This window comes from Zingiber officinale, chromosome 7B (assembly GCF_018446385.1).
Source record: "Zingiber officinale cultivar Zhangliang chromosome 7B, Zo_v1.1, whole genome shotgun sequence".
In the NCBI taxonomy this organism is placed as follows: Eukaryota; Viridiplantae; Streptophyta; class Magnoliopsida; order Zingiberales; family Zingiberaceae; genus Zingiber; species Zingiber officinale.
Genome location: NC_055999.1, coordinates 3600581 through 3625985, shown reverse-complemented (window position 1 = coordinate 3625985; position 25405 = coordinate 3600581). Strand labels below are relative to the sequence as shown.

The 25405-nt window shown below is 37.8% G+C and overlaps 2 protein-coding genes across 2 annotated transcripts; both read right to left on the bottom strand.

Moving 5' to 3' along the window:
• Positions 1-4641: 4641 nt before the first annotated feature.
• LOC122005077 (transcription factor bHLH148-like) lies at positions 4642-5472 on the bottom strand. The gene has a single exon (XM_042559987.1). It carries the CDS (start codon positions 5373-5375, stop codon positions 4815-4817), a length of 561 nt encoding a protein of 186 aa, XP_042415921.1. The 5' UTR covers positions 5376-5472; the 3' UTR covers positions 4642-4814.
• An 8870-nt stretch (positions 5473-14342) lies between these two features.
• Positions 14343-15757, bottom strand: LOC122003502 (zinc finger protein MAGPIE-like). The gene is made up of 3 exons (XM_042558611.1): positions 15586-15757; positions 15112-15508; positions 14343-14996 (listed from the first exon to the last, which is right to left on the bottom strand). The coding sequence occupies exons 1-3, from the start codon at positions 15728-15730 to the stop codon at positions 14432-14434; spliced, it is 1107 nt and encodes a 368-aa protein (XP_042414545.1). The 5' UTR covers positions 15731-15757; the 3' UTR covers positions 14343-14431.
• Between the last annotated feature and the right edge of the window lie 9648 nt (positions 15758-25405).

Here is a 25405-nt window from a genome sequence, read left to right as displayed (position 1 = left end):
ACGACCAAATAGATACGCTACCAAAGAAAATCAAGTCAAAATTGGTGACTTTGACTTGAGCACCAGAAATAGGATGCCCCAATAGGTGAATTTGACTTTTAGCCACTTTCTACGCAGAAGAACCTGATGCTCAATTTTGACCACTTACTTGTTCAACCCGAAAAGTTGAGGTGCATGACTAAATACTCAGAACGGTTGGACTTTATTTTCTTGAAAGACTTCAACTCACTAAAACTGGCCCATTTGCTAATTTTCCAAAAGGCTCAGCCCATCTTAAGAGTATGAAAGTGTGTTAGATGATTAACTTTTAATTTAGCTCTAGCTTTATTAACTACCTCACCTAGTTAATTATTTTTTTTATTAACTCCAAACTAAATCCATCGGCAGCCTGACTATAACAGTGTGTTTGATTGGAGATTATTCTTAATAATCTTGATTATTCATTTAAGATTATCAACAAAAACTCTATTTGATTTAGATAATCGATGATTCCCAAGTAATGTTCCATTCTCGATACGACAACAAAAGAGGCATACAACCAGGAATCGAAAAATAGAGATTTTTCTTGATTCCGATGTTAACAAATTTTTTTACCCAAAATACCCTCGGATAAGAAAAAAATGAGACAAAAAAGAAAAATATCCAAAATACCCTCATGGTTCAGGTCTCCCCTGAAGCATCCGTTCACTCTTAACTTGTTTGGGTCTTCCCCGCAAGTATCTGATCACTCTTGAACTACTTCAGATCTTCCCTCAACTTCGTTCGAGATCACCTTCACATAACATCCGATCTGGACCATGACTCTGATATCATTTGTTAGGACTAAAAGAATTTCACAATGATATGATATTATTCACTTTGAGTTTAAATCCTTATAAATTTATTTTTAAGCACTACCCAAAATACTTCATATTAATGGAAATATTTTTATTCTTTTAAAGCTGATCTTTTTCATGTATTTCAAATTTGAAACTTGGATTGTATTCCTAATACAAGCAATTTTTCATAATTAAATTTTTCTAGAAACTCACTCTCAATAGAAATCATAACTAATACATTTAATCTTGTTTAGATATAATAATTATCAAAATAATCAATAATATCATGTAAGCAATGGATGAGTTAGGTAAATAATTCATTCTTTACAAAATAATAATAATAATAATAATAAATAAATAAAAATAAAAAATTCACTTGCCGTTTTTATTTTCTTTACTAGAATATGTTATATGGTTAAGTTTTTGATATAAATCATCTTCATCTAAATCTAAAACATCTAATCCTCTACCCCTGTTTTTTTTTTATTTTATTTTAAGATTCATGCAATGAGCTATCTTCATTAAATAATGAACGCAACTTTTTAACTATGAAAATTAATCCGAAAAAATCTTCATTTTCCTCGTATTGCTCAAACTTTTCTTCATATTGCTCAAACGTAACCCAAGTTGAGCTCTATCCAAAACTGTGCTCAATTTGTAGTTTTCGATGATCGATGGCTTGAAGCGATGGTGAGGGTTTGAGTGATTTTGGGAGAAAAATTTTGTCTTATGGGGAGAGTAAATGATTATGGGAAAAAAGAAACTCCAACTTGTTTTTGTTAGCCTTTAATAAAAAATAAAAATTATTTAAAAAAGAGACTGAAGATGGGGTTTGTGCGACGACCCACCTTATCACTAGTGCTGGGGTTGACAAAATTCATATTAAAAACACACGAGAAAGATCATTAACTTATAAAGGAAAGACATCTTTATTAATATGAGATTTTTTATGTAGTGCCCAAAAATAAAATTATAAGAGTTTAAGTTCAAAGTGGACAAGCCAGCTCTACACCTAATCCACAATCTTCAATATCCTAGGAACTTATTACATGATTTTACTATTTAATTAAGAATTTGGATCTTTTAATAACCATTTAACTCTCGATTGATGAAACCTAAAATTAAGCTGCGTTAATATCTTTTTTTTCACATCGAAAATAATTTCAAGGCCGTGTAAACGTAATTTTTACTATCTGTATCGCTTCTTCTCCCCACCTCAATTCTCAACGGTTCTTCATCGTTCTCTCCTCCCCTCTTCCTCTACGTTTCTTCTCACCGCATTAATCTTCATCGTTCTCTTCTTTCCTCTCCTTATCCAATTTTTGCTTAAGTTTTCTTCCTGTATATCGATCCAATTATATCAATCAATCTATATCTAATCTATTTTTCAGAAAAAAATAATAATCGTATTTATCGGTTATCACATCGATTCTTCGGGTGATATAAGATGTTTATCGTTACATAACTTGAGGTAGGATTAATAATCTAATTTTAATTTTATTTTCGGATTAAGATTTATATAAAATAAATAATACTAACATTGAATAATATTATTTAATTACTTAACAATAAATATTCATTTTATATTTAACGACTAGTATAGTTTAAGATTGTATCAACCATTAAGTCATCTAAAACCCCCTCAACCAACATCCAAAATTCTATTTCAAGATTTTGAAATTATTTCAGTATTATTTGTTTAAATTTATGATTTTTTTTATGTTATGGTGATTGTAATTTTATAGGATTTTAAATTCCTTATAATTTGGAACATTATAGTCAAGTATTATAATGGATTTTTCTCAGTGGATAAATATAAACGTATGTTAATTATATTATTTATGTTATTTTATACAAAGGTGAAATTATATTATATGATCCTGTAGTTGAATGATTTTACATTTTAGCATCAAATTTAGGTGTTGGTGAATTTTAGAAACTAGATTTTACATAATGTGTGATTTAAAAAAAACCCTTAAATAAGCACCAGAAAATTTTATATTTATTCGATATTTAAAAATACTGGACTTATAATATCATGCTTAATTGCTACAGTGGTATCTCCACGGTCTCATAATAATTTTAGCCCGTTCGGATCCTCTATCCCTAAATTTCTTTATCCCCATGTCCTTAAATTTCTCTGTCCCCATGTCTCCTATTGATTGGACGGACCAGATTATATTTCAAGGCATCATGACATCCTTAAAATATGTGCAGTATCCTCGTAATGTACAAAATATCCTTGAGATGTAATCTGATCCACCCGATCGACAAGGAAACACGGAGATAAAAAAATTTGAGGACAGAATATCCGAACACATCAAAATGGATATTGCTAGGGCTGTAAACAAGCCGAGCCGAGCTTTGGGGTGTTCAACCTTGTTTGATAAGGTAATCAAGTCGAGCTGAGCCGAGCTTAAAATGAACCAAGCTTTTGAAATGAGTGTTCAAGCTTGACTTGGTTTATTTTTTATAAGCTTGAGCTTGTTTGAAGCTTGGCTTGAGCTTGGCTTGAGCTTGGTTCGTTTAGATGTTATCAAGCTCTCAATTCAAGCTTGGCTTGAGCTTGATTCATTTAGATGTTATCAAGCTCTTAATTCAAACTTGTTTGATTGTTTGAAACTTTTAGTTGTTTGATTGGTTATTGAACTTGATAATTTAAATTTATTTGTTTATTTTATTTTGTTTTATTATTTATTTAACATATTGAAAAGAGTTTTATTAATGAATATGATTCATGAACGTTGTTCACGAATATTATTCACGAACGTTAACGAGCTGAACACATATGTGTTTAAGCTTGTTTATTTAGTTTAACGAGTTGTTCAAGTTTATTTGTTTAGTTAATCTCATGTATATTGAACGAACATAAACAAGCTCGTAGCAAGTCGAATATCAAATTTATTTACGAATGTTTGATTCATTTACCGTCCTAGATATTGCTTTTTCTTCTTATAGTAATAACAGCACCACTGTACCAGCCTTTGCGATTCGTGAACTTGTCCACTTGATTGGCAGGCACTTTAAGATGTGTACCCCGCTGGTCTGGTTATGGTACCCTCCAAATATTTCACCGGCGACTCATCCGCCGCGGCCCTGCCGCTTCTTCTCCTTTCTCAAACAGGTCGAAAGCTTACTCTTACACCTCGACATTCTTCCTTCTTCCTCACCTCCTCCTCGTTTTGCAGGTGGAGGATCGATTGGATCTGAAGCACAGGCCGTCCCGGTATACCCCCCGCTCTAAATCATTCACCGCCTTCTTCGTCGATGCCGGACGACGATCAAACTCCTATCCCGCCCATCATCACATCCTCCACTTTATCTGCCTCTATGATGAAAGAACTAGTCATCAGCCTCCACTTCCTCTCGAGTTCTGGAGTTCGTCTTGCCCAGAAGAAGAGAACCCGAACCCGAGCTCCTCCGGGAATAAATCGAGCGGCTGATGTCCTTGTCGTGTCTCCCGGCGAGCGAAGATGGAAGCCTGGAACGGAGCGTGAGAGGTTGGACTGGTGGATGGGGCACTACTACAACGAAAAAGAAAGAACCGGCTAGGTTGGCTCAACTGCTGCTGGCCAATTGCCAAAGCTGGGTGTTCGAGCGGTAGCAGCGGCGGCGTACAGGCTCGATCGGGGAGATCGAGTTTCCATCCACAGTCATGGAGTTTCTGGAACACGATCCACCAATGACGAACGATCTCTGCTTGGGCCGCTGAAGGATTAAAAAAGAAGTTTTGCTTGGGATTTTCTACAAATAGACGGTGTTCATGCGATAAAGCTAATCATATGTCAACATTGATCGGAATAAATTTCTTGGAAGGATGATCTCGAATTAAAATCTTAACACAAAATTTCAATCAAAGATAAAGGAATTAGGATTTAGGGATGCTAGTTCAGCAGCAGTTCAGTGAGAGCATGTACAAGTATTCAGATTTTACAATATGCACAAAATGCCCACAGCAATCTTTCCAAAATCCGTCGATCACATACATACACTTAATTATTCATCAGACACCGCATGCTCAGCCGCGTTGAGCGAGGCACCGGAGAGCGCGTCCGCGAGCGCCCTCATCGTCTTCACCTGCATCTCCAGCGCCACCATGTAGTCGGCCGCCTCCTCCAGCAGACTCGGCGCCGATAGCTTCCGGCACCCGGGCACCAGTCGGCCGAGCAACCGCAAGCGTTCGCTCACCTTCTTCCCCTCGGGGGAGGCCGGCGCGCCTAGCTTCAGAACGGGCGGAGGCGGCTTCGGCTGCATGCGCCCGCGGCGGGCTTTGAGGAGGAACTTGCAGCTTGGCCGGCGGCGGCTGAGCAGGATAGCGCGGCTCCATCGGGACTGACCGCGGGCGGTAAGGGCAAGGGCGGAATCTGCGGCCTCCTTGACGGCCTGCGGCCCGGAAGGAGCGGTGGCGCGGAGGGCGTCGATGAGGCGTCGGCTGTAGATCCTCTGCTGCGCGGCGGTGCGCCACTTGGTCTCTTCTTGATCCCCGAGGCCAGGCTTCTTCATCGCCTTCTTCGTCTTTGACGACGAGGAGGAAGACGAGGAAGGGGAAGCGATCATGGCTGCGGCCTGCGGCGACCAAGAGAAAGGAAAGTAAGGTGTTCGACGAAATGAGAGGAAGATGAGGTGGTGATGATGGAGTGGGGTTATAAAAAGAAGGCGACTTTTATTATTTTTTGCAACGAGAAATATTTATTATTAACAACACAAATAATTTGGAAACCGAAATATGGGTCATAATTGGCGAACATGTGAATCAATCAATGACGTTTAATTTATAGGATTTATGTCTCCCTTTTCTTCTTTATTACAAGTGTTTGGTGCGATGCAATGTTAGACACTTATTGCTATTTTCACGATTATGGGGACATTGAATAGTAATCAAATTGATTCGATTTATAATGTATTAAAAATTCAAATGTTCGTTGAAAGCTCTTTTAAAATACAAATGATTCCACGAGAACACGGCTATTTTTAATTCCCCTTTCAGTGATAATCGTACAATTCGGGATATTAAATTTAAAGTTATATATTTTAATCCCAAATCAAAGAGATTGAAATGGCCTCTCTCTCCGTTATCTTTCTCCACTTTGCTGTTTAATGCTTCCTTTTAATCTCCTTTTTCCAACTAATAAAGCACGATCGTGATACAACATGGGCACCATCTAGATATATTTAAGACTTTAATGTTGCCAATAATCGATTGATTATTCTAAAATAATTAAACTGAAGCCACCATGAAACACGGCGCTAAAAGCCACTTGAGCAATTTGAGATTCTTAATTACTCCATAAGCAACCATGTAGCTAGCATAAAGACAGACACATCTCCGACACAAAGTATTAGTGCACTAATTAGTCCTTCCATTATCTAATTCCGATACCAAATGCACAGCTAGCTCTCTATTATCAACTTTGAGACTAATCCTAACGACGTCATACAAATTATTTGTGCCTGTGCTATGCATATAGTGCTAATACAAATGAGTCATTAAATTAGCTAGCTAGGCTAGTGAAGGTGGTGATTAAACCTTGTTCAATGGTCTTGCCCACTACGTATCACAGTAGGTGGCCAAGGTGGGTGGTGGGGCCCCACCACTACCTCTTCTTTTTTAGCCGTCGCTATTATGGAAGGCGTAATTATATATAGTTATGGTTAAGTTTATTAAAGGCGTAAGTAGGAGCTCCGAAACGTGGTAGACGTGGAGGAAGGAAGGCGGGGCCTGATTCATCTGGTGGATGGGGCATGTCCCAAGCGGGGTGTGATTTGGACTAATTGATGGAGTCGTTTGGTGGTAGGGTGGGTTGGGTTTGGCGGATTGGGTCAGTTTACTTCTCTCTGATGCCACCATTTCACCAGCCAACCCAGTCCGTTCCGTCCTCTCCTAATTACGATTACGATTTTTAGATTTTTTAAAATTCGAATAACTAAATACGGCAACGTACAATCTCTCTCACTCATTGTGTTTTTCTGTATGTCATACATGCCGGACAAATCGGTGAAGTGACGTGTCCACGTTCCTAATTCCGAGGGAAAAATTCAGCGTGTGCTTTAGATTTTTCTGTATTTCGAGGGAAAAATCCGTCCTCTCTTAATTATCTCTATTTGTTTTTAAAGAAAATTAAACGAGGGTTTTAGTCTATTTTATGGTCATCCATGTTTACTTATTCTGTAATTATCCAGCCATCAAGAGGACTCCTGTTGTCGTCCCATTTCCATAACGTGGCACTTTTGAGGACCGTGAATCCCAGAGGACCCCCACCACGATCCCTCCACCTCAGGGCTCAGGATCGTGTTCAAAGTTTTTTATTTTATATTTTGCTCGTTTTGAATAATAGCCTATACAATAAATTTAACTATATTTTTTTTTCCTTATCTAAAGTTGTCAATCATTGAAGTGACTTTGAAAGCGAACCAGGAAAACGACATGCTAATCTCCTTAATTATGTGCATAACAGCTACTTCTATTGGCTATATATATATATGCATCTCCTTAATTATGTGCATAACAGCTACTTCTATTGGCTATATATATATATGCATCATCATTAAATATTGTAAATCCCTTATATGCACTAGCAATGACTTCTAATCTCCTTATCCGAATCTCTCTGCGTGCATTAACAACTACACTAATTATAATGATCCGATAGAACTCCAAATGATGGATAGAACTGAAACCGCGGCCGGTGAAAAATTAGCTTGGCTCGAGGCAATTTAAAAATTAAAACCTACATCGATCTCATCGTTTAGGGTAAATTACGATTCGATACGTCCTTTGAAAATTCAAATATATTCCCTACTTTTGCCGGTCACTCTGCCTCCGCTGTCTCCTCATCTTCTTTACGAGGCGGAAAAGGTTGTAATTTTGAAAAACAAGGTACACAAATGAAGTGAGGACGAAATGTGAGACCTCGCATGTTTTTTCAGTTTTGTGATAACTTTATACAAATAAGTATGCAAAGTTCCATAAATATAAAAATGAATTCAGAGCCTTGTTTGGAGGGACACAGACATTGTAGACCATGTGAAGTTAGGCAAGACAGATAACGCAGACAAAAAAAAAGGATTCTTTGGGAACGAGAGAACGGCACATTTCAGCTTTGACAGCTCAATCAAAAGGGCATGGCATGCGAAGATGTCTCCGATAAGTCACTTCGATGCTAAGCAAATTCTTCATCCCCTTAAATTAAAATCTTTATCATGCTATTTTATAGTTAATCACTTTTAAAAGGGGAATTAGGAAATTACTTTGAAAATTAACTACCTTTATCACACAAGTGGTAGTTGCTATATATATATTCTCGGTCCTGCCTGCCATGGCTACTCAATCATCATCAAAAGGGGAATTAGGAAGCTTTCTGCAGTGGTCCTGGAGGGGGGCGCCTTAAGAACACCTTTCGCATTTCATCATGTGTAACCCCTTAAAACTGCACCACCATCAAGGCGTCAACGTTCGGAAATTAAGAGCTCTGTTGCAGTACTTCAAGTGCCGTGCCTATTCATGGAAGCTCCTTTTTGGCCCGTCTCTCTCCGCCCTCTGTGGCGAAAGTTGGAGGGAAAGATCAGAATTAAATAAGGGCTTTAGTCGGATGACATGACAAGATCTTACGTTCAAACTTTTTTTTTCTTCCAATACGTACCCGTGACTCCGTGAGAGAGATAGAGAGAGTCATAAATTTTGTTCATATCCGCTTTGTTTTTTTTTTCCCGCTCTGCTCTGTTTGTTCTGTTGCTGTGTTAAAGTAAGCAGCGGCAGCGCGGGGCGTGGGCAGAGACAAAGGAGGGAAGGAAGGTAGGTGCTTTTATTGGAGGTGGCATGGCAGGAGAACGCAGCGTTTGCCGTAGAACAAGCCTCGGGTGGAGTGCGAGGAAGATGATGGTTTATGAATCAGTGGTAATAACGGCCGTGATGCTTGCTATTTATATCTTCCTACTCCGACGAACTGGTGTTTGAGATTTACAAATGCTCATAAAAAATGACGGACCTTGCAACGTTAAAGAGAACAAATCACACTAATACTTGATATACAATGGTAACATTTTTATATTATTTTTTTATATAAAATCGATAAAGTGATAAATCAATAGCTTCTATTCTTAAATTACGGTATAAAATGCTCATCAAATTAAGACTATCTTTTCTTTCTGAATACTAGTTATTCATAGACTATTTATATACAATAATTCAACCGTTTAAGTCATGGAGAAATCATTTTGTTATTCAACGAGTACTTTTTTAAAAAAGTGATAGTCATAGCATACGGTTCTGAATTTAATATATTCTAAATATTAATATTCTAGATCGACATATAAATTTGCCTGATTGATGAGAATGATCTATCAATGAACCAACAAGTCAGAACCACTATCTAGTTAGGTCGAATTATATTGTTATAACTATGTATACATCTTGTGGCGCAATACAAACCCACCAGGCATATGCATAGATAGGTCATCAACTTGCTCCTTCACCATTCACCCTCCAAAAGTTATTATAGATCTTAATAATCACTGTAAAATATATCAAAAAATCTCATCTGCAGAGATGTCAGTACAGTGTACAGCTGATACCCAATTAATGTGGTGCATTTTAAAAAATTTGAGACAATGTTGTTACAGAATGTTTAGCTTAATTATTGTATCAAAGAGCATAAGTAAATCAAACTATTTACATGAGTATTACTGCAGAATTATTTATCTGTATATTATACTCTTCATCCATCTTATGCATGAATATCTTGATATCAACAAATCAGAAACTTTCAACCTGTAAAATTATTAGTTGGCCTTTTCACAAGAGAATTAAGAAGCATTGGCTATGCATCTAATGATCTTCTCTTTAGTTTTACACTGTTTTGGATCCATACCTGACCCGGAATTGGCGTCTTGCGTCTATAAATTTTCTCACAAGAAGCCTCAGCAGTGCCCCACTCCTCACAAGGAGCACCCACTCGAATGGATCCTGGCCCTCTTCTTTGCAAAATTTCAGCTTTATGTTTTCCTCCTCCATTTACATCACTGTTTAATTTCTCCGTATTCCGTTTCCATCTTGCCTTTTCTTTTTTTCCTCGATCACCTTTTGGTGCTTAGTTTGCAGCCTTGCAGGGAGAGTGGTAGGGTGAGTTCTTCTTACTGGTACATGGTTTTGCTCAAGACCGCGCAACACTTCCATATGACACCGCATCGCTGTGCTCACCTATCCGTGCATCAGTTATTAAGCCATCATCAGGCACAGTACCAAAACGCTCGAGGAGAAGAAGCGGAAGCGGAAGAGATGAGATAGGTTTGAACGTCGATGCGCTGATTTATGGCCAGGCTGCGCGGTCCTGCGCAAGATATTGCCCTTTGATTCGCCCTCATAGCCCTTTGATTTCTTCGTCTCTTGCTTAAAAACCCAATCTTTACTTGCCGTTATCTACTAGGGTTTACTGACAATTTGTTCCTCTTTATTATCACTCGCATTTGATTTTTTGCATAGTTTTACAAACACAGATCCGTCTTCTATTATTGTGTTTTTTTAGGTCTTGTTATTAGTGCTTCAATTCAAACACAGTGAAGAAAGGAGATCCAGGAGCTGAAGCAACCCTAGAAGCGAAAGATGAAAGGGTTAAAGATTTGACACAAGGAAAGCATAGTTTCCCGTCAGGAGCTTGATGGGGACGTGTGGAGTAGGGTTTGTGTCAGCGCCGAGTTTGGCAAACCGGCCATCTTTTCTCTGCAGGACAAGCAGCAGAAAGTGAGCTGGAAACAATGAGTGCATACGGAGGTGTGATTGAGGGGACGGGGAGTGGGGAAGGCCGGTCTCTGTCGGTAGACCGAACCGATGCAGGCGGCCGACCGGCCAGATCCGGGGCTTCCGGGCGGCGGGTTGCCGGAAATGGTGGTTGAAACGGCTTCTGAGGTCATCGCTGACGTGACGCGGGCGGCGGATGCACGCTGCCGCCTGCCGACATGTGCAGGGTTGGCAAAAATTCGAGGCAGGGAGCGCGCGGCTCGCCGTGTGCTTCACGTCGCATTGGTACCGCTTCCTTCCCTGTTTCTTTATTCCATGAATTTTGAAAGATTTTGCAATTCTGGTTGATCGATTGCTACAATGAAGAAAGAATATATAATGTTAAATGATCTACCATAGTTAAAAGTTTGCTCGAGCTAAATGATCATGCTTATTCTTAATTATTGTGTTCAAATGTCTCGATCTGTTTGCTAAAAATTGTCTTTTAAACCCCCAAAATTGACTCACTGCTGTCTCAGATCACGAGGTTACTGTTTTATTATTGTTTGGAGAAATAGGCAACTTATTCTTTCTTTTTTGCATTACTTAACACATGAAGTTAAGTGTATGTCTAGCACGTTTGTTTGTGTTAGGTTTAATTGTTTGGATTCAAAATTTTTGGTTTGTGTCTATTCTATGCATGTAGATATGAGACACCAATGAGTTGGATGTTGAAATATTTTAATTTCTTTGCCGGTTATTATTTGTCCTAATACTTAATGTTTTATTCAAAGTTTCACTTCTGAATTTGTATTTTGGGTTTTACTGTGTCAATATTGTGAGTACTATATGTAGATCTCAAAGCTACTGGAAAGAAGTTAGAAGATTTTGCTTATGATATTGCTAGTTAATTATAAAACATCTACATGCTTTTTCAGGTATACTGATGAAAATAAGATTGGTTTATGCAACGTAATTAAATTGATATGTATCTTCATAAAGTTTGCTTTATCAAGTTTGAGAATTTGAAGTGATTCTATTAATGTTTTGTTTGCTTGCAAGTTAGGAACCTTTCCTTAATTTCTGCGGCCAGCTCTTCATCATTGCTTTCAATAAACACGAGTGAGCTGGAGATGTACATGGAAAGGGAAATTGAATGGTTGGGCAATGGCTCTTGTTAGAAGCAGGTGAGTTGGTGGCCATCATTATCATAAAACTTAAATAAAGTTAAATCCATTCTGAAATTTGATCATGTATTCAACTGACTCAAGTAGAATGGAAAACATGACTCAATCATTTATCTCTTTATCCCACCAGTAACCTAATGAACATACATAGATCTCTTTTCTTTCTCAAGATCTCACTAATGTTTAAATATATCATCCATGTTTTTTCATGGAGAAGAACTCTAATGTTTTATTTTATTTTTGTTAAACTACTCTAATATTGTTGCTAATCGATGAGGATAACATTGATCTGGATCTTGTTGGTAATGCTTGACTTCCAGGAGATTTTGCTCGACATAATATTGTTGTTTTTATTTTCTAATTTCAATTATCGGAAATATCTAACACGTCTTTGCATCTTTTAAATAAATTAAAATCAACAAAATATGTTAATTTTTTTTATTGTTCGTGGAATTTTGATGGGAAATTTTTAGTGAGAATTTTGTTTTGGTGTTTTCAGAAAATAAAGTTTACTATTAGGATCGATTTGGAATAGAATTCGGTAGTAGAATCACATGACTATTAATTTTTTAAAAATTTAATTTAATATTTAATATGATGATGAATTTGGTTAAATTGTTTTAAAATAAAATAATATTAATCAATAATAATAATATAATGGTAATAATAAGTTGAAAAAAATATAAAATAAATAAATAAATAAATAAAATTTATTTATAATTTTTAAAATTTAAAATAAATTTTTATATATTTTAAGATTTGTGAAAGTCCGTTTAAAGTTTAAACCCTCTTAGGAATTATCTAAATTAATTAATTCAATTAAAAATCTAAAATCATCACTGCGCAATCCTCTGTTTGCTAGTTCAGATCCTCTGTTCCCTCATTTTTCTATGTCTTCGTATTCTATTATTGATCGGACGGATCAGTTTAAATCTTAAGGTATCATGATATTTTTAAAATATGTACAATATTTTTGTGATGTGCAAAGTATTCTTGAGATTTAATTTGATCGATCAGTAATGGGACACGGAGATAGAGAGAAATGTGCACAGTGAGGCGTCCTCCCGCACCCATGCTCGTCGCCATCGCTCCCCCTGGCTTCACCTGCATGGTCGCAGATACATGTTGCCGCCGGTGTCTGCCGCCGGCGATGCCTTCTCCTCTTCCTCCAAGCGGTCGCAATCGCAGCTCCCCTCACAGCCTCACCCACGCCGTCGCCGTTGCCAGCCGTTGGCCGACGCCTTCCCCTCTTCCAGTCCGCAAGCCACCGGCGTTGCCTCCTCGTGTCCCCTCCACTGTTGCTGCCCGCCGAGACACCGATGAGGGTGTTTTGTTATTTTATAATCCATTGGAAAGACGTCAAAGTGAATTTCTAGAACACCACGAATCAATCGTCAGTTGGACATTCGTGTACGCTTAATTTGTAGGAAAAGATTAGATTGAGGGATTCACGGTTCGAGTAATCGATTAGGGGATGCGCGTGGAATGTCTTGCGGAGGTCGGTCGCTAATGCACCGTCGCGAGAACTTCGAATTAATTTACCTGATGGGCCAACCAAGACGACCATTCCCTTCCAACTTCCACGACTAGTCAGGTGGTCTGGTCACATGGATTAGAAAAAAAAATTATTTTTTTCAAGAATTTATTTTTTCTTTTATCAAATTTTTTTTACGTGAAAGGAGGATTTGGCATAATAATAAAATTATTAGGTCACAAATTCGAATCCCGAAAATAACCTCTCACAAAAAAATAAAATAAATAGCTTATCTATTTAATATTTTTAAGTCCACCGTCTATTAATAAAAATTTATCAGTAATGTATTATCTAAGAATATAGGAGGCGTTCAAAACATTGCTCAGCACAGGGGAAAATGAAAGAGATCTAAGACGTTTGATGACTCACTCCCACTGCGTTTAAGTGCTCATTCATTGGTTCTTGGCTATCTACACCTCTTCTACCTTGCTTAAGCTTGAGAATATAAATGGCGGCGTTAATCAATCAAATGTTTATTTGTCCCAATTCTTCACTCTGACTTGATATCATTTTACATCTACATCTGTAGATTGCTTGAATTTAATTATTCTATTTTTTCTTCTTCATTTTTTTTTGCTATAGATATCGTGAAATTGCTAGTGCATATTATCGAGGAGCTGCCGGTGCCCTTCCCATGCATCGATGGAATTACTCGCCATATCACTTTTGAGAATGTGGAAAGGTGATAGGGAGGAACTCCTCCCTAAAGAGTCCCACTGACCAAAAACATTACCATACTCGTGGGCAGCAAATTAAAAGGCAGATTTGCGCCACATAAAGGCTATCCCTCTAGAGGATGCATAGGCCTTAATTTGCTCAAGAGAGAATGCTTTCTTAGCAGAAACCTCCCCCCTCGTCGAATCCATTAAGGTGGAAAATGCCTTCACTGAAATGCTTCCAAACCATCCGCAGCATCAGAAGCTTGCTGTGGTTGACAGGCGGAGAGCAAATTAATTAAATATAGATTAAGTTTGGCTTTGTTAAAAAAAAAAGAGACCCAAGTAAGTAGTTAACCATTATTTAATGTAGTGGTACGTGAGTTTGAATTAAAGATGGGAGTGAATAATAGAGCTAGTTATTTTATGAGCATGAGTATAATCCATGCATGGATCTTAGGCCATCTTCAACAAATTAAACAGCAATTCTCCACCGTCGATCTCGACACAGTTGCAAATCGTGCTCAAAGCCATCCGCTAAATGACGGATGCATTCCAACACCTAAGAAATCTCTAGTCTCTCCTCCAAGCTCCTCCTTGAATAAGCTACCCAAGAATGGAATGGTGGAAGCACCAACTTGTGCCGCTTTTTGCAGCAATGCTGTCGCCGATGTATCCGACCCCAGTGTTGGGTTATGCTCGAGAGAGCTAAAGAGGGAGGGGAAGCTCCCATGGGCGAAAACATTTTCCCCTTTTACCGTTCTCGTGGTTGATAATGAGAATATATCACCATGGTTATTAGTACTGTTACCGGCCCAACTCAACTGACCTTCAGGTTGTTGCAAATTTGAGCATGAGCCGTAGAGATCACCATTATTAAAGGCTGAATTAGTATTCACTCCACGAGACTCCCTTTGCTTGACCTGCTGCTGTTCTACTATTACCTGATCACCATTATTGACGTTGATGAAGCTTGTTGGCTTCAGATCCATGTTGCTGGTAATATTGTTGAACACTGCCGCCGAGACTCTTGCGGTTTCCTCAGCCAAGGCATCGCAAAATGCCCTGTGAGTGATGAAACTGTCTCTCCTGTTAATCGAAAAACAAAACATTATATTAATGAAAAACTTATTAACCTCCACGATTTAGCTAGTGTTTATTGACTGCATGCGATGATCGATCGATCGATCATCGATCTCTACACCTGGAGAAGAGAGTGCCGCAGTCGCAGCGGTACTCCCTGGAGCCGCACGTCTTGACGTGGGCCTTCCAGTCCGACAGCACCGCATACTTCTTAGCGCACTTGTCGCACTTCCACCGCTTCTCGCCGTGCTTCCGGCAGAAGTGCTTCTTGATGCCAGTGAGGTCGCCGAGGGCGCGGGAGGGGTTGTGGTGGACGCAGGCCGGCTCCGGGCACACGTACACGCGCTTCCGCGACTCCTTGCTGCCGCGCTGCCGGAGCTTCCACGGCAGGTTATGGCCGCGCCGGTGGAGTTGCAGGTTCTGGTCGCGCTGGAACCCCTTGCCGCAGATTTCGCACACGAAACGGTTGCTCGCTAACAGTGTTCTCGGAGACAGAGCGATCACCTCCGCTTCAGGATCTGTTCGTAGCCAAACAGATTGATTGGTTTTCCCTAATTAGAACTAAGATTGATTTGAGAGTATATTGCTAGCTTGCCTGGTGTTCCGGGGAGATTCCGCTTCTTCTTCGGAGGGGGTGGAGGATTGCAGGAGTGGCTGAAGGTTTTGGAGATGGCTTCCGTTGCAGACATTTGTGGATCTTCTTTTGCGTTCTTGAAGTTGAAGAGATTTTGGAACTGCATGAAATTAAATGGGAGGAGAAAGCTTAATTATAGAGCTGCATGCATTTAATATAATGGGCGTATATATATATATATATATATATATAGTAACAGAGTAGTAAATATTTCAGTAGGCCACATGAATTTCACCCATTTTTTAGTATTTGCCCTTTGTATTAAATATTTGTAAGTGAGGGGTGCAGATGGAAAATGGTTTTATGCTAGAGTGACAAGGCAATGTGGTAGCAAAAGTTGCGTCCTAATTACTTTGCTAATTGGAGTGATTAACCCATAATTTGGTGTTCCCCTTTAATTTGCTGTTCGAAAATTGTATTGTATGGACTCAATCTTGTACTGAAGATCTCGTGTGGGACTTGATGTGCATTACGAAAACATTTAACCGAAAGCCGACAGCACCACCACCCCATACAAAGAAAAGTTTTCAGACAATTTAATAAAACAATATTCACATATCAAATATGCTAAAAAGCTAAAAGGAGTTTTTTTAAAGGTTTAAATTGAGATTAATTTAATAAATTTTTCATAATCTTCTACTTTTTTTTTTTAATATTTATCATAGCAACATCTAGAAGTACTCAGTTAATATCTCTAACTACATCATCAATCACCATACCACACCAGACTAAGGCAACATAGGAAGATTGATAACAAATTCAAGATACAAAAAAAATTCTAATTATGATATATCAATTAGAAAAAAAATATTCAAGATACAGTGCGTGCATGGCAAACATACATAGACATTCTTTTTTGCTGTCTTCATGCTATTGTGATATCGTGTCAAGACATTTTTGAAACTTTGTAATTATTTTATTTATTTAATTTGCTTTTATGAACCTTCAAGGTAGTAAGTGGCAACCACGTGTGAACTATTAGACTAATGCATTCTCTTGAAGTACTAGCATTGAATGCCTTTGAACCAAAACGGAAGAAATTAAAAAAAAAATTATGTCTCAGAGAATAAATCCTCGCCTCGGGCCTTTCATTAAGCTAGTTTAATCGATGCATGCACGCTTTAAAGAATAGTTAAAAAAAAAATAGAGAGTTAAGAATAATAGGGATGAAAAAAGAAGAAGAAGACTAAGTTAGATACTCGAGTGAATTTTTGGAAGTGTGGGAAGTCGTCGGCTTGTGAGCTGACTTTAGGCCAATGGTTGAAAAATTACATTGGATTCTAGATTTTGATGTCCTAACTTTGCCTTGAAGGTTTGTTTACTAGTTTAGCAGTTTGGATTCTAGTGTTTGGAGTCATACAAACCCTAGGATATTCTCCATGTCTGCCTTCACATTGTTAGCTCCAACTTTCCAACTTTCCACATCCTTTCCAACACTTGGTTCTTTTTCAACACACAAAGTTAAGTAATTACTGCATTCAAAAAATAAAGAAAGAAAAAAAAGAAAGCCTTCCAATGAGTACTAATTAATTGAGAGGAGAAAACAGGGATATGTGCGAGGTTTGGGAAAAGAGAAACTTTGTCACCAAGAGTATGTTTGTTTCATTTGGATTGATTTGGTTTTGGGAGAGGAAAATTAACTCGCACTGATCGAACCATGCATGTATATATTTAAATCTTAATTTCAGGTTGCACATTATTAATTGGCAGTTCAACGCTACCCTACCGTTCCCTGCAGCTTGCTAATTGGCTTTGCTAATCAAATCAATCCTCTGGCCCGATGACAGTACGTTAGTGTTTATATTGGTTCTTTATGAAATCAGTGAAAGCTAAACTATTTGTGAGATATCATTGATGTTGACTAAATCGTCATGATTAGGAGGAAAGCTAAACAGAGGGAGCCGAAGGTAGAAGGAAGTCTCTGGTCAACAGTGCTTACAAGGCTATCAGAAGAAACGAGAAAGGAAATAAAGCGTTAGATGGATGATCGGGGGTGCCCCGGCTCGTCCACTCCGACATTCAAGTCAGATTTTGATGATGGAAATGAAGAAGATGAATAGTATAGTAAAATAATGTGTATTTGTGTATATATATATGCATGCGTACCTTGGCCCGTGAGGATGAGACTTTTTATGACACGAATGAGTGGGATGTCACATCTGCGGCGGTTAGAGGGGATGATATCTTTTTGACAAAATATTACATCTCGATAAGGGAGATGTCCCATTGCCATATCAGAATATCACATCAATTATATATGGTATTGTAGAAGATTTCATAGGATGACGTTACGCCCACCATATTACTCCATGTGGCATGCCAGTACTTCACATGCTAGACCATATAGATATTTGGGTATGGGAGAGGTATTAGGTTGGAGTGAAGATGAGCAGAGTGTCCGAACGGCGTGGTCGATCATAGACAAGCTGGATACCCGGTCGGGGAGCTGGGTCCTTGGAGTTGGGTGGATTGACTGGATCAGGATTAACAAGATTAGATGTGGTGTTGAATCTAAGAGTAGGCGGAGCTGAATAGAGGGGCACTAGATCTAGATCAGCGAAGCCAAATGGAGATGCGTTGAGGCGAGGGCTTCGAGGGCTCGAACACCGAATCAATGACTGGGGCTTGGAGGCTGGAGACAGCGATGGGGGCCCGAAAGCCGAATCAACGACGGAGGCTTAGAGGCCAGATACGAAAATAGGGGCTCAAAAATCAGATCAATGACGGAGGCGGAGTACATCAGGGTGCACGACAAGAGGGTTCAGAGGCCTGATTAACGATCGATGACAGCGGGATCTGGCCCGAGGTGGGGGTATTGGTGCAGAGAGTATCAGACAATCAAACCTATGTTTTGATAATGGCAAAGGGGGTTCAAAGTTAAACTATTTTGTTATCTAACAAGTTGAACTAAGTGTGCAGGAAAGTCCTAAGTGATCTTAGGCAAAGGAAGGTCCTAGTTGCGGTTAGGCAGGTGGAAAGTTTTAGTTGCGGTTAGACAATGAAGTCTTGGTCCAGGGGACTGGGTAAAGTCTTAGTAGGTTGAGGACTTTGGGCAAAATCCTAGAGTCGAGGATTTTAGGTGAGAATCCTAGGAGTTGACGACACCAGGTGGAAGATTGGATGGGTCATGAAGCGGACGTCCAACATGAAGTCCTGAAGTCTCGGACGCTGAACAAAAGTCCAGACAGTCTGGAGGACTAGTCTGGAAAAAGGTAATTTCTCTTGAGAGGAGTAGGTGAGGATGCGTTCCCCGAAGAGAGAACAGTAGACATTGGTCCGACGTAGAGTTTCTACGAAACTCAAAGTCAGGACCCGATAGTTCGAAGGCTTTCAAAACTTATCTTTCTTTAAATATTATTGTTTGGACTAACCTTATTTTGCAGAAAGTGGAAGCTAAAAACATGGTAGTCCGACCGCCTGGACTCCTAGTGCCCGGAATTGCTCCGAGCGCTTGGGATGCCTCAGCGAAGGAGGGCCCTGGCAGGGTGCCTCCATGCCTGGTCAGGTGCCCTGATAGTCAGGGCGTTTGGAGCTACTCCAGGCGCTCGTATGACTAAATTTCATTAACTTGTTAAGTTGGAGAGCGACAACTAGCCGACCCACGTTAGCAGTCTAGGTGCCCGGAAGGGGTCCGGGCACTTGGATGTGGATAAACTTCAGGGATGAAGTTTCGACGAGAGTTTGACATGTCAGCACGGTCCATGCGTCCGGGGGTGGTTCCAAGCGCCCAGAACAGGTTATAAAAAGAGGCTTTGACTAATGGCTCAAACACAACATTCCGAACAACTTTCGCTTCTTCGTGCTGCTCAGAAAACCCCTCCTCAATGCTCGAAAGCTGCTCTGATAATGACTGCACTGAAGATCTAATCCTCTAAGTCATCTATATTATTTTTATTCAAGTTACTTGTGTTCAAATTATAATAATCTATTGTAACTTTTTGATTGATTAGTAATTGCCTAATGAAAGTACTCTCACGTGCGGAGCTTGGAGTAGGAGTCGCCATAGGCTCCAAATCAAGTAAATCTTGGTCGAGTTAGCATTGCTCTTTTGTATTTTTATTTATTTTGTTGCCTTTACTCTCTTCGATTATTTTAAAACAAACGTGAAAGCCACGAGTGCTATTTACCCCCTCTAGCGGGTCTCTATCTTGTAAGTATCTCGTGGTAGTTTTGATATAATCAACCAAGTCAAGTTAGGTATGTTGTATTTTGATATCCTTGTGTCTAAGTATGCAAGAACTTAGGAGTACAGAAAGTTGAGCGAAAGACGAGCTAGCGAGAAGGACGACATGAGAGAGAGTTGATAGGCTCGGTGCGTCTGAGGGACGAGACACCATGGAAAAGTATGCTTGAGGACGAGAAGAAGGCGCGCGATATTTTCGAGGGACGAGAAGCCAGAGCGGAAGGTTGCTCGAGAAGGCCGAAAGATGAGTTCGGGTGAGCCCTATTCCGGATGGCTGCAATCACCCAAGCGAGCGGAACCGAAGCAAGAGCCCAGACCAAAAAGTTAACAAGATGTTGACTTGTGGTTCAGGTGCCCGGATCACCTAGGCGCCTCTAGGGTGCCTCGGCCAGGGGGGCTATATCGGCATCGTCCGGGCGCTCAGAACCATTCTAGGTGTCCGAAACAGAAAGTTTATCAAAACGCACGCTGTCGCGATCTTGTGCGACATGGATAAAATTCTATCAATATCCAGGCGCTTGGAACCCTTCCAGGTGCCCCGATCAGGGCTATAAACATAACCCTAATCCTAGAAGTTAAATACAACACTGATAATCGATCCTAATTAAGTTTAGCTTTGTAGTTATGAGCTTTGACTGTTGTAAGAGGATTCTTCGCCTGAAGGAGACATTAGTGAACTTTTAAATGTCTTGGATTAGCAATCCCCTGATTGCAAACCAAGTAAATTATTGTGCCTCTTTTTCTTGTCTATTAATTAGTTTATTTTTATACAAGTGCTTTATTTTCAAAGTTCAAGAAAGGTGTTTGTTTTTATTGTGCAGGGCTATTCACCCATCTCTAGCTAGCAGCCAAGGGACCAACAATTGGTATCAAAGCGAGGACACTTCAGAAGGACTAACCGCCGACCGAAGCACAAGAGATGGCTAGACCGAGTATCTACCCATTGAAGTTTGAGGAAATTCGTAAACTGGAAGAAAAAGATGGAGGTATTCTTTAAGATAGATTTTGATTTATTACTAATTATGAAATTTGATTTTGTAGCACCAGAGGGCAAAGAAGAATACCAATGGACGAAAAAGGAGCAAGTTGACTTCATGGAAAACAATAAATCAGAGTTTCATCTGCTTAGCATTTTACCACTTCAAGAAGTTAACTAGATCGGAGCCTACAAGTCAGCCAAGGAGCTATGAGAGAAATTCTTAGAACTACACAAAGGGACCTCGGAGGCAAAACTAGCTAGATGAGATTTGCTCCAGAACGAGATCATCAACCTCCGATTAGAAGAAGGAGAAATCGTTGCACACCTTCATTCAAGGATCAAGGAACTCATCACCAGACTCACGAATCTCAGAAAAAGCTAACCAATCGAGATTCACTAAGATACGCGCTTAACGCCTTTTCTAGGACTTCTGAATGGGTATCCTTAGTAGATGCATATTACATCTCTGAGCATCTAGAGGTAAGTACTTTAGAAGAATTATTTTCTATATTTGAAGTTCATGAAACTATATATGCAGATCTGAAGGAGCCCAAGCACAACATTGCCTTAAAGGCAAAAATGGATGAACCAAAATCTGAAACTTCTCTCGATAATGATAAAACGATATTCATGGTAAAGAAATTTAAAAAGTTATTTAAAATCAATAAATTTAATCAAGTGCAGGATAAAAGAAGAAGAAAAAAGGTAAGATGCTACCACTGTAATGAAGAAGAACACGTGAAAGATAACAACCCTAAATTAAATAGCAAGGACAAGGACAAGGACAAGCGCATGGACAAAAGACTAGTCCAGACAAAGCATCGAAATTTAAAGGTGATGTGGGATGAAACGTCATCCGAGTCAGAGATCGAAGCCATCGCCGGACTTGCACTAGTGACAAGTCACCAAGAAGATGAAGATGGAGCAAGCTCATCCAAAATGAGTATCGAGAGCATCGATAAAGGAGGAGCAACATAAGAAGGAAGTAGCACTTCAGGGGAAGCTTCAGATTACGGGATCAATAAGGTAAGTCAAGTACGGTTTCTACCTCTTGATAAGTTATTTCAGTTTATAAAAATATTATAAAAAAGCTATAAATTAGAAAAGAAAATGACGAGTTAAAATTAACCTTAGCAACATCTTGTCGACTAAAGGATTTCAACAAGATAAAAATGAAAAATGAAAAATTAAAAATAGAAATATAGAATCTAAAGAATTCTGCATGTTCGAATATAGTTATTTCGAATTTCAAAAATTATCAAGGACTAAACTAGCACTTTAGATATCATAAGGGCTAAATTTAAAAATTGTCAATAAAATATATCTCTAAGAAATTTTTGATTAACCCAGTTAGAAGGAAACTATATTGGATTTCAAAATCATTCATAATTGAAAAATCATTATGCATGTTTTGTTTTAATTTGATTTTATATTCTTACTTAGAATTATCAAATAAATTATTCTACATAATTTCTATTAAAAATTAATTAAAATTAATTTTTTTTGAGAAATAGAATTTTATTACTCTAGAACAAATTTTAAATTTTTTTGACCATTGTATTATTTTTCTATGAATTTTTAAACAAAATTTACATTCTTCAATTTAAAAATATCTCGCAGTACTATTTTTTTTTTTATAAAATTTATTATTTTTTGTGAAACTTTATCTTTTTCTCTATTAAGAAAATTTTTCTAAAATTTTGTTGACCGTTGGTGAATGTTCTATGAATTATTTATCTAAATATAAATTTTTAATATTATAATTTTTAAAAATTAAATTCTTTAAAATTTATTTTTTAGAAAATTACTTATTATTATACGTCCTCAGAAAATATTTCATAATTTTTCGAGTTTAATAACTAGTTTTAATTATTTTTTTGGAAAATATATATTTATGTTGAAAAGAATTTATTTGCTTAAAATAATTTTAATCTTTTGTGAAAAATTTTATATCTACTTTAAATATATTTGTTCAATCGTTATAAAACTTTTATGGTGCGTTTGGTCGAGGGTTATCCTTGATAACCTTGGTTATCCATCCAAGGTTATCAATAAAAATCCTGTTTGGTTTAGGTAATCGATGATTCCCGAGTAATGTTTCATGCCCGACATGTTAGCAAAAGGGGCATGTAACCAGGAATTGAAAAATCTTGGAAAACTGAGATTTTTCTTGATTTCGAGGTTATCGAATTTTTTTTACCCAAAATATCCTCGAATAAAAAAAATGTGAAAAAAGTAAAATGTAAAGAAAAAAAAAAAGGGAAATATAAAATAAAATAATAAAAAACGTATTTTTTTAAAAAAAATAAAAAATAATTTTAAAATAAAAAATGGTAAAAAAAACTTTAAAAAATAGAAAAAACATTAAAAATTTTAAAAAAATACAAAAAAATAGGAAAAAAAACATAAAAACTAGGAAAAACATTAAAAATACAAAAAAATACAAAAAAACATAAAAAATAGAAAAAAACATTAAAAAAAAAATACAAAAAAACATTAAAAAAATACAAAATAGAAAAAACGTAAAAAATTTAAAAAGTAAAAAATAATAAAAAATGTTAAAAAACATTAAAAAAATTTAAAAATAGAAAAATGTAAAAATTAGAAAAAAATTTAAAAAAAATAAAAATTAAAAAACTTTAAAAAATAAAAAAAAATACAAATATACATAAAAATTTAAAAAAACGTGAAAATATAGTAATAATAATAATTTTATTATTATTATTATTATTATTATTATTATTATTATTATTATTATTATGTATAGTTGATTTTGTAACTAAGGGTAATCTAGTAAAATACTAAACTAAGTTATTCATTAAAACTTTCAAACAAATATATTTTTGTTGCATTACCTAGATTGAACCAAACAACATTTGGTTATGTTTTATTCCCCATAACCTTGGTTATACATGATAACTTGAACCAAACACACCCTTAGAATTTTTTCAAATCTTAAAATACTTTTCAAATTATCTTTTTTCAAAACTAGTTTATAAATTCAAAAAATATCTTTATCCAGAATTTAAAAATTCATATTTTTTTTGGATATTATTTCACGTTTGTTTTATCCCTTCGACTCTATTTTTTTAAAGTTATATTCTTATTTTATCCGGTTATCCCTATTTTTAATGTGATCAAAGGGGGAGAATTAAAGGTTAAGTCTAGGGGAGGGTAACATTGATTTTTTTTTACATATTATTAAAAATTACAAAATTTATACTTATTACCTTACTGTTATTTATGTTTGATTACCCTAACTTAACTTGGGTTGCTCAATCAAAAAGGAAGAGATTGTAAGTATCCCATGGTAGTTTTGATGTGATCAACCAAGTCAAGTTAGGTCCTGTTGTATTTAGATATCCTTGTGTCTAAGTGTGCAGGAACTTAGGAGCACAAGAAGTCGAGTGAAAGACGCAGTTAGTGAGAAGGATGACACAGGAGAGAGTTGACGGACTTCGTGCGTCCGAGGGACGAGGCGCTGCGGAAGAGTATGCTGGCAGATGAGAAGGAGGCGCGCGATGTTTTCGAGGGACGAGAAGCCGGAGCGAAAGGTTGCTCAAGAAGACCAGAAGATGGGTTCAGGTGAGCTCTATTCCAGATGGCTGAAATCACCTAAGCGAGCGGAACCGAAGCAAGAGGCCGGACCAAAAAGTCAACAGGATATATGTTGACTCATGGTCTGGGCGGCCGGATCACCTGGGCGCCCCCGGGCGCCTCGCCCCGGGGAGGGGGGGGTGTATTGGCACCGTCCGGGCGCCCGGAACCATTCTAAGAACCTAGAATAGAAAGTTTATCAAAATGTTCACTATCGTGATCCGGTACGATATGGATAAAATTCTATCCACGTCTAAGCACCCGGAACCCTTCCAAGCATCTCGATCAGGTCTATAAATACAACCCTAATTGTAGAAGCTAAATACAACACTTGTAATCGATCCTAATTGAGTTTATCTTTATAGTTGTGAGCTTTGACTGCTATAAGAGGATTCTCCGCCTGAAGGAGATATTAGTGAGCTTTCAAACGTTTTGGATTAACAATCCCCTGATTGCAAACCAAGTAAATTACTATGTCTCTTTTTCTTGTCTATTAATCAATTTCTTTTTATACAAGTGCTTTATTTCCAAAGTTCTGAGAAATGTGTTTACTTTTATTGTGCAGGGCTATTCACTCCTTTCTAGTCGGCAGTCAAGGGACCAACATATCCTACAAGGGGGGTTGTTGGTCTAATCATGCCATGGATGAAAAGTTTCAATAATTGATAATTATTTAAGTTAAGGTTAATACGTTGGATCTAACTTGAGTTACAAGTTTACAAGATAAGACAAGTCCAAGAAGGTTAAGGACCGAATTCCTGACAAGAAGAAGTTCTTACAGGTCGGAAGACTGGATGCAAAGCAACTAAGCAAGAGAAGCCCAAGAAGGTCAAGGGCTGGATTCTTGGCAAGAAGAAATCTTTGCAGGTCAGAATATTAGATATAAGGCAAGAGAAGTCCAAGAAGGTTAAGGACCAGATTCTTGGCAAAAGTTGGGAACCCAAGCATATCGCAAGATCAGATGCTAGGGTAGATGAAGACCCAGAGATGTGGAAGCTCTAAGCATAACGTCTAAGGAACAG

Bases quoted from the DNA above. Each gene is read 5' to 3' on its own strand.
- LOC122003502 (XM_042558611.1), bottom strand. From the start codon at position 15,730: ATGCAGTTCCAAAATCTCTTCAACTTCAAGAACGCAAAAGAAGATCCA. The intron at 15,509-15,585 runs GCAAGCTAGCAA...GGCTACGAACAG, and splicing joins GAATCTCCCCGGAACACCAG to ATCCTGAAGCGGAGGTGATC. The intron at 14,997-15,111 runs GTGTAGAGATCG...TTCGATTAACAG, and splicing joins TGCGGCACTCTCTTCTCCAG to GAGAGACAGTTTCATCACTC.
- LOC122005077 (XM_042559987.1), bottom strand. From the start codon at position 5,375: ATGATCGCTTCCCCTTCCTCGTCTTCCTCCTCGTCGTCAAAGACGAAG.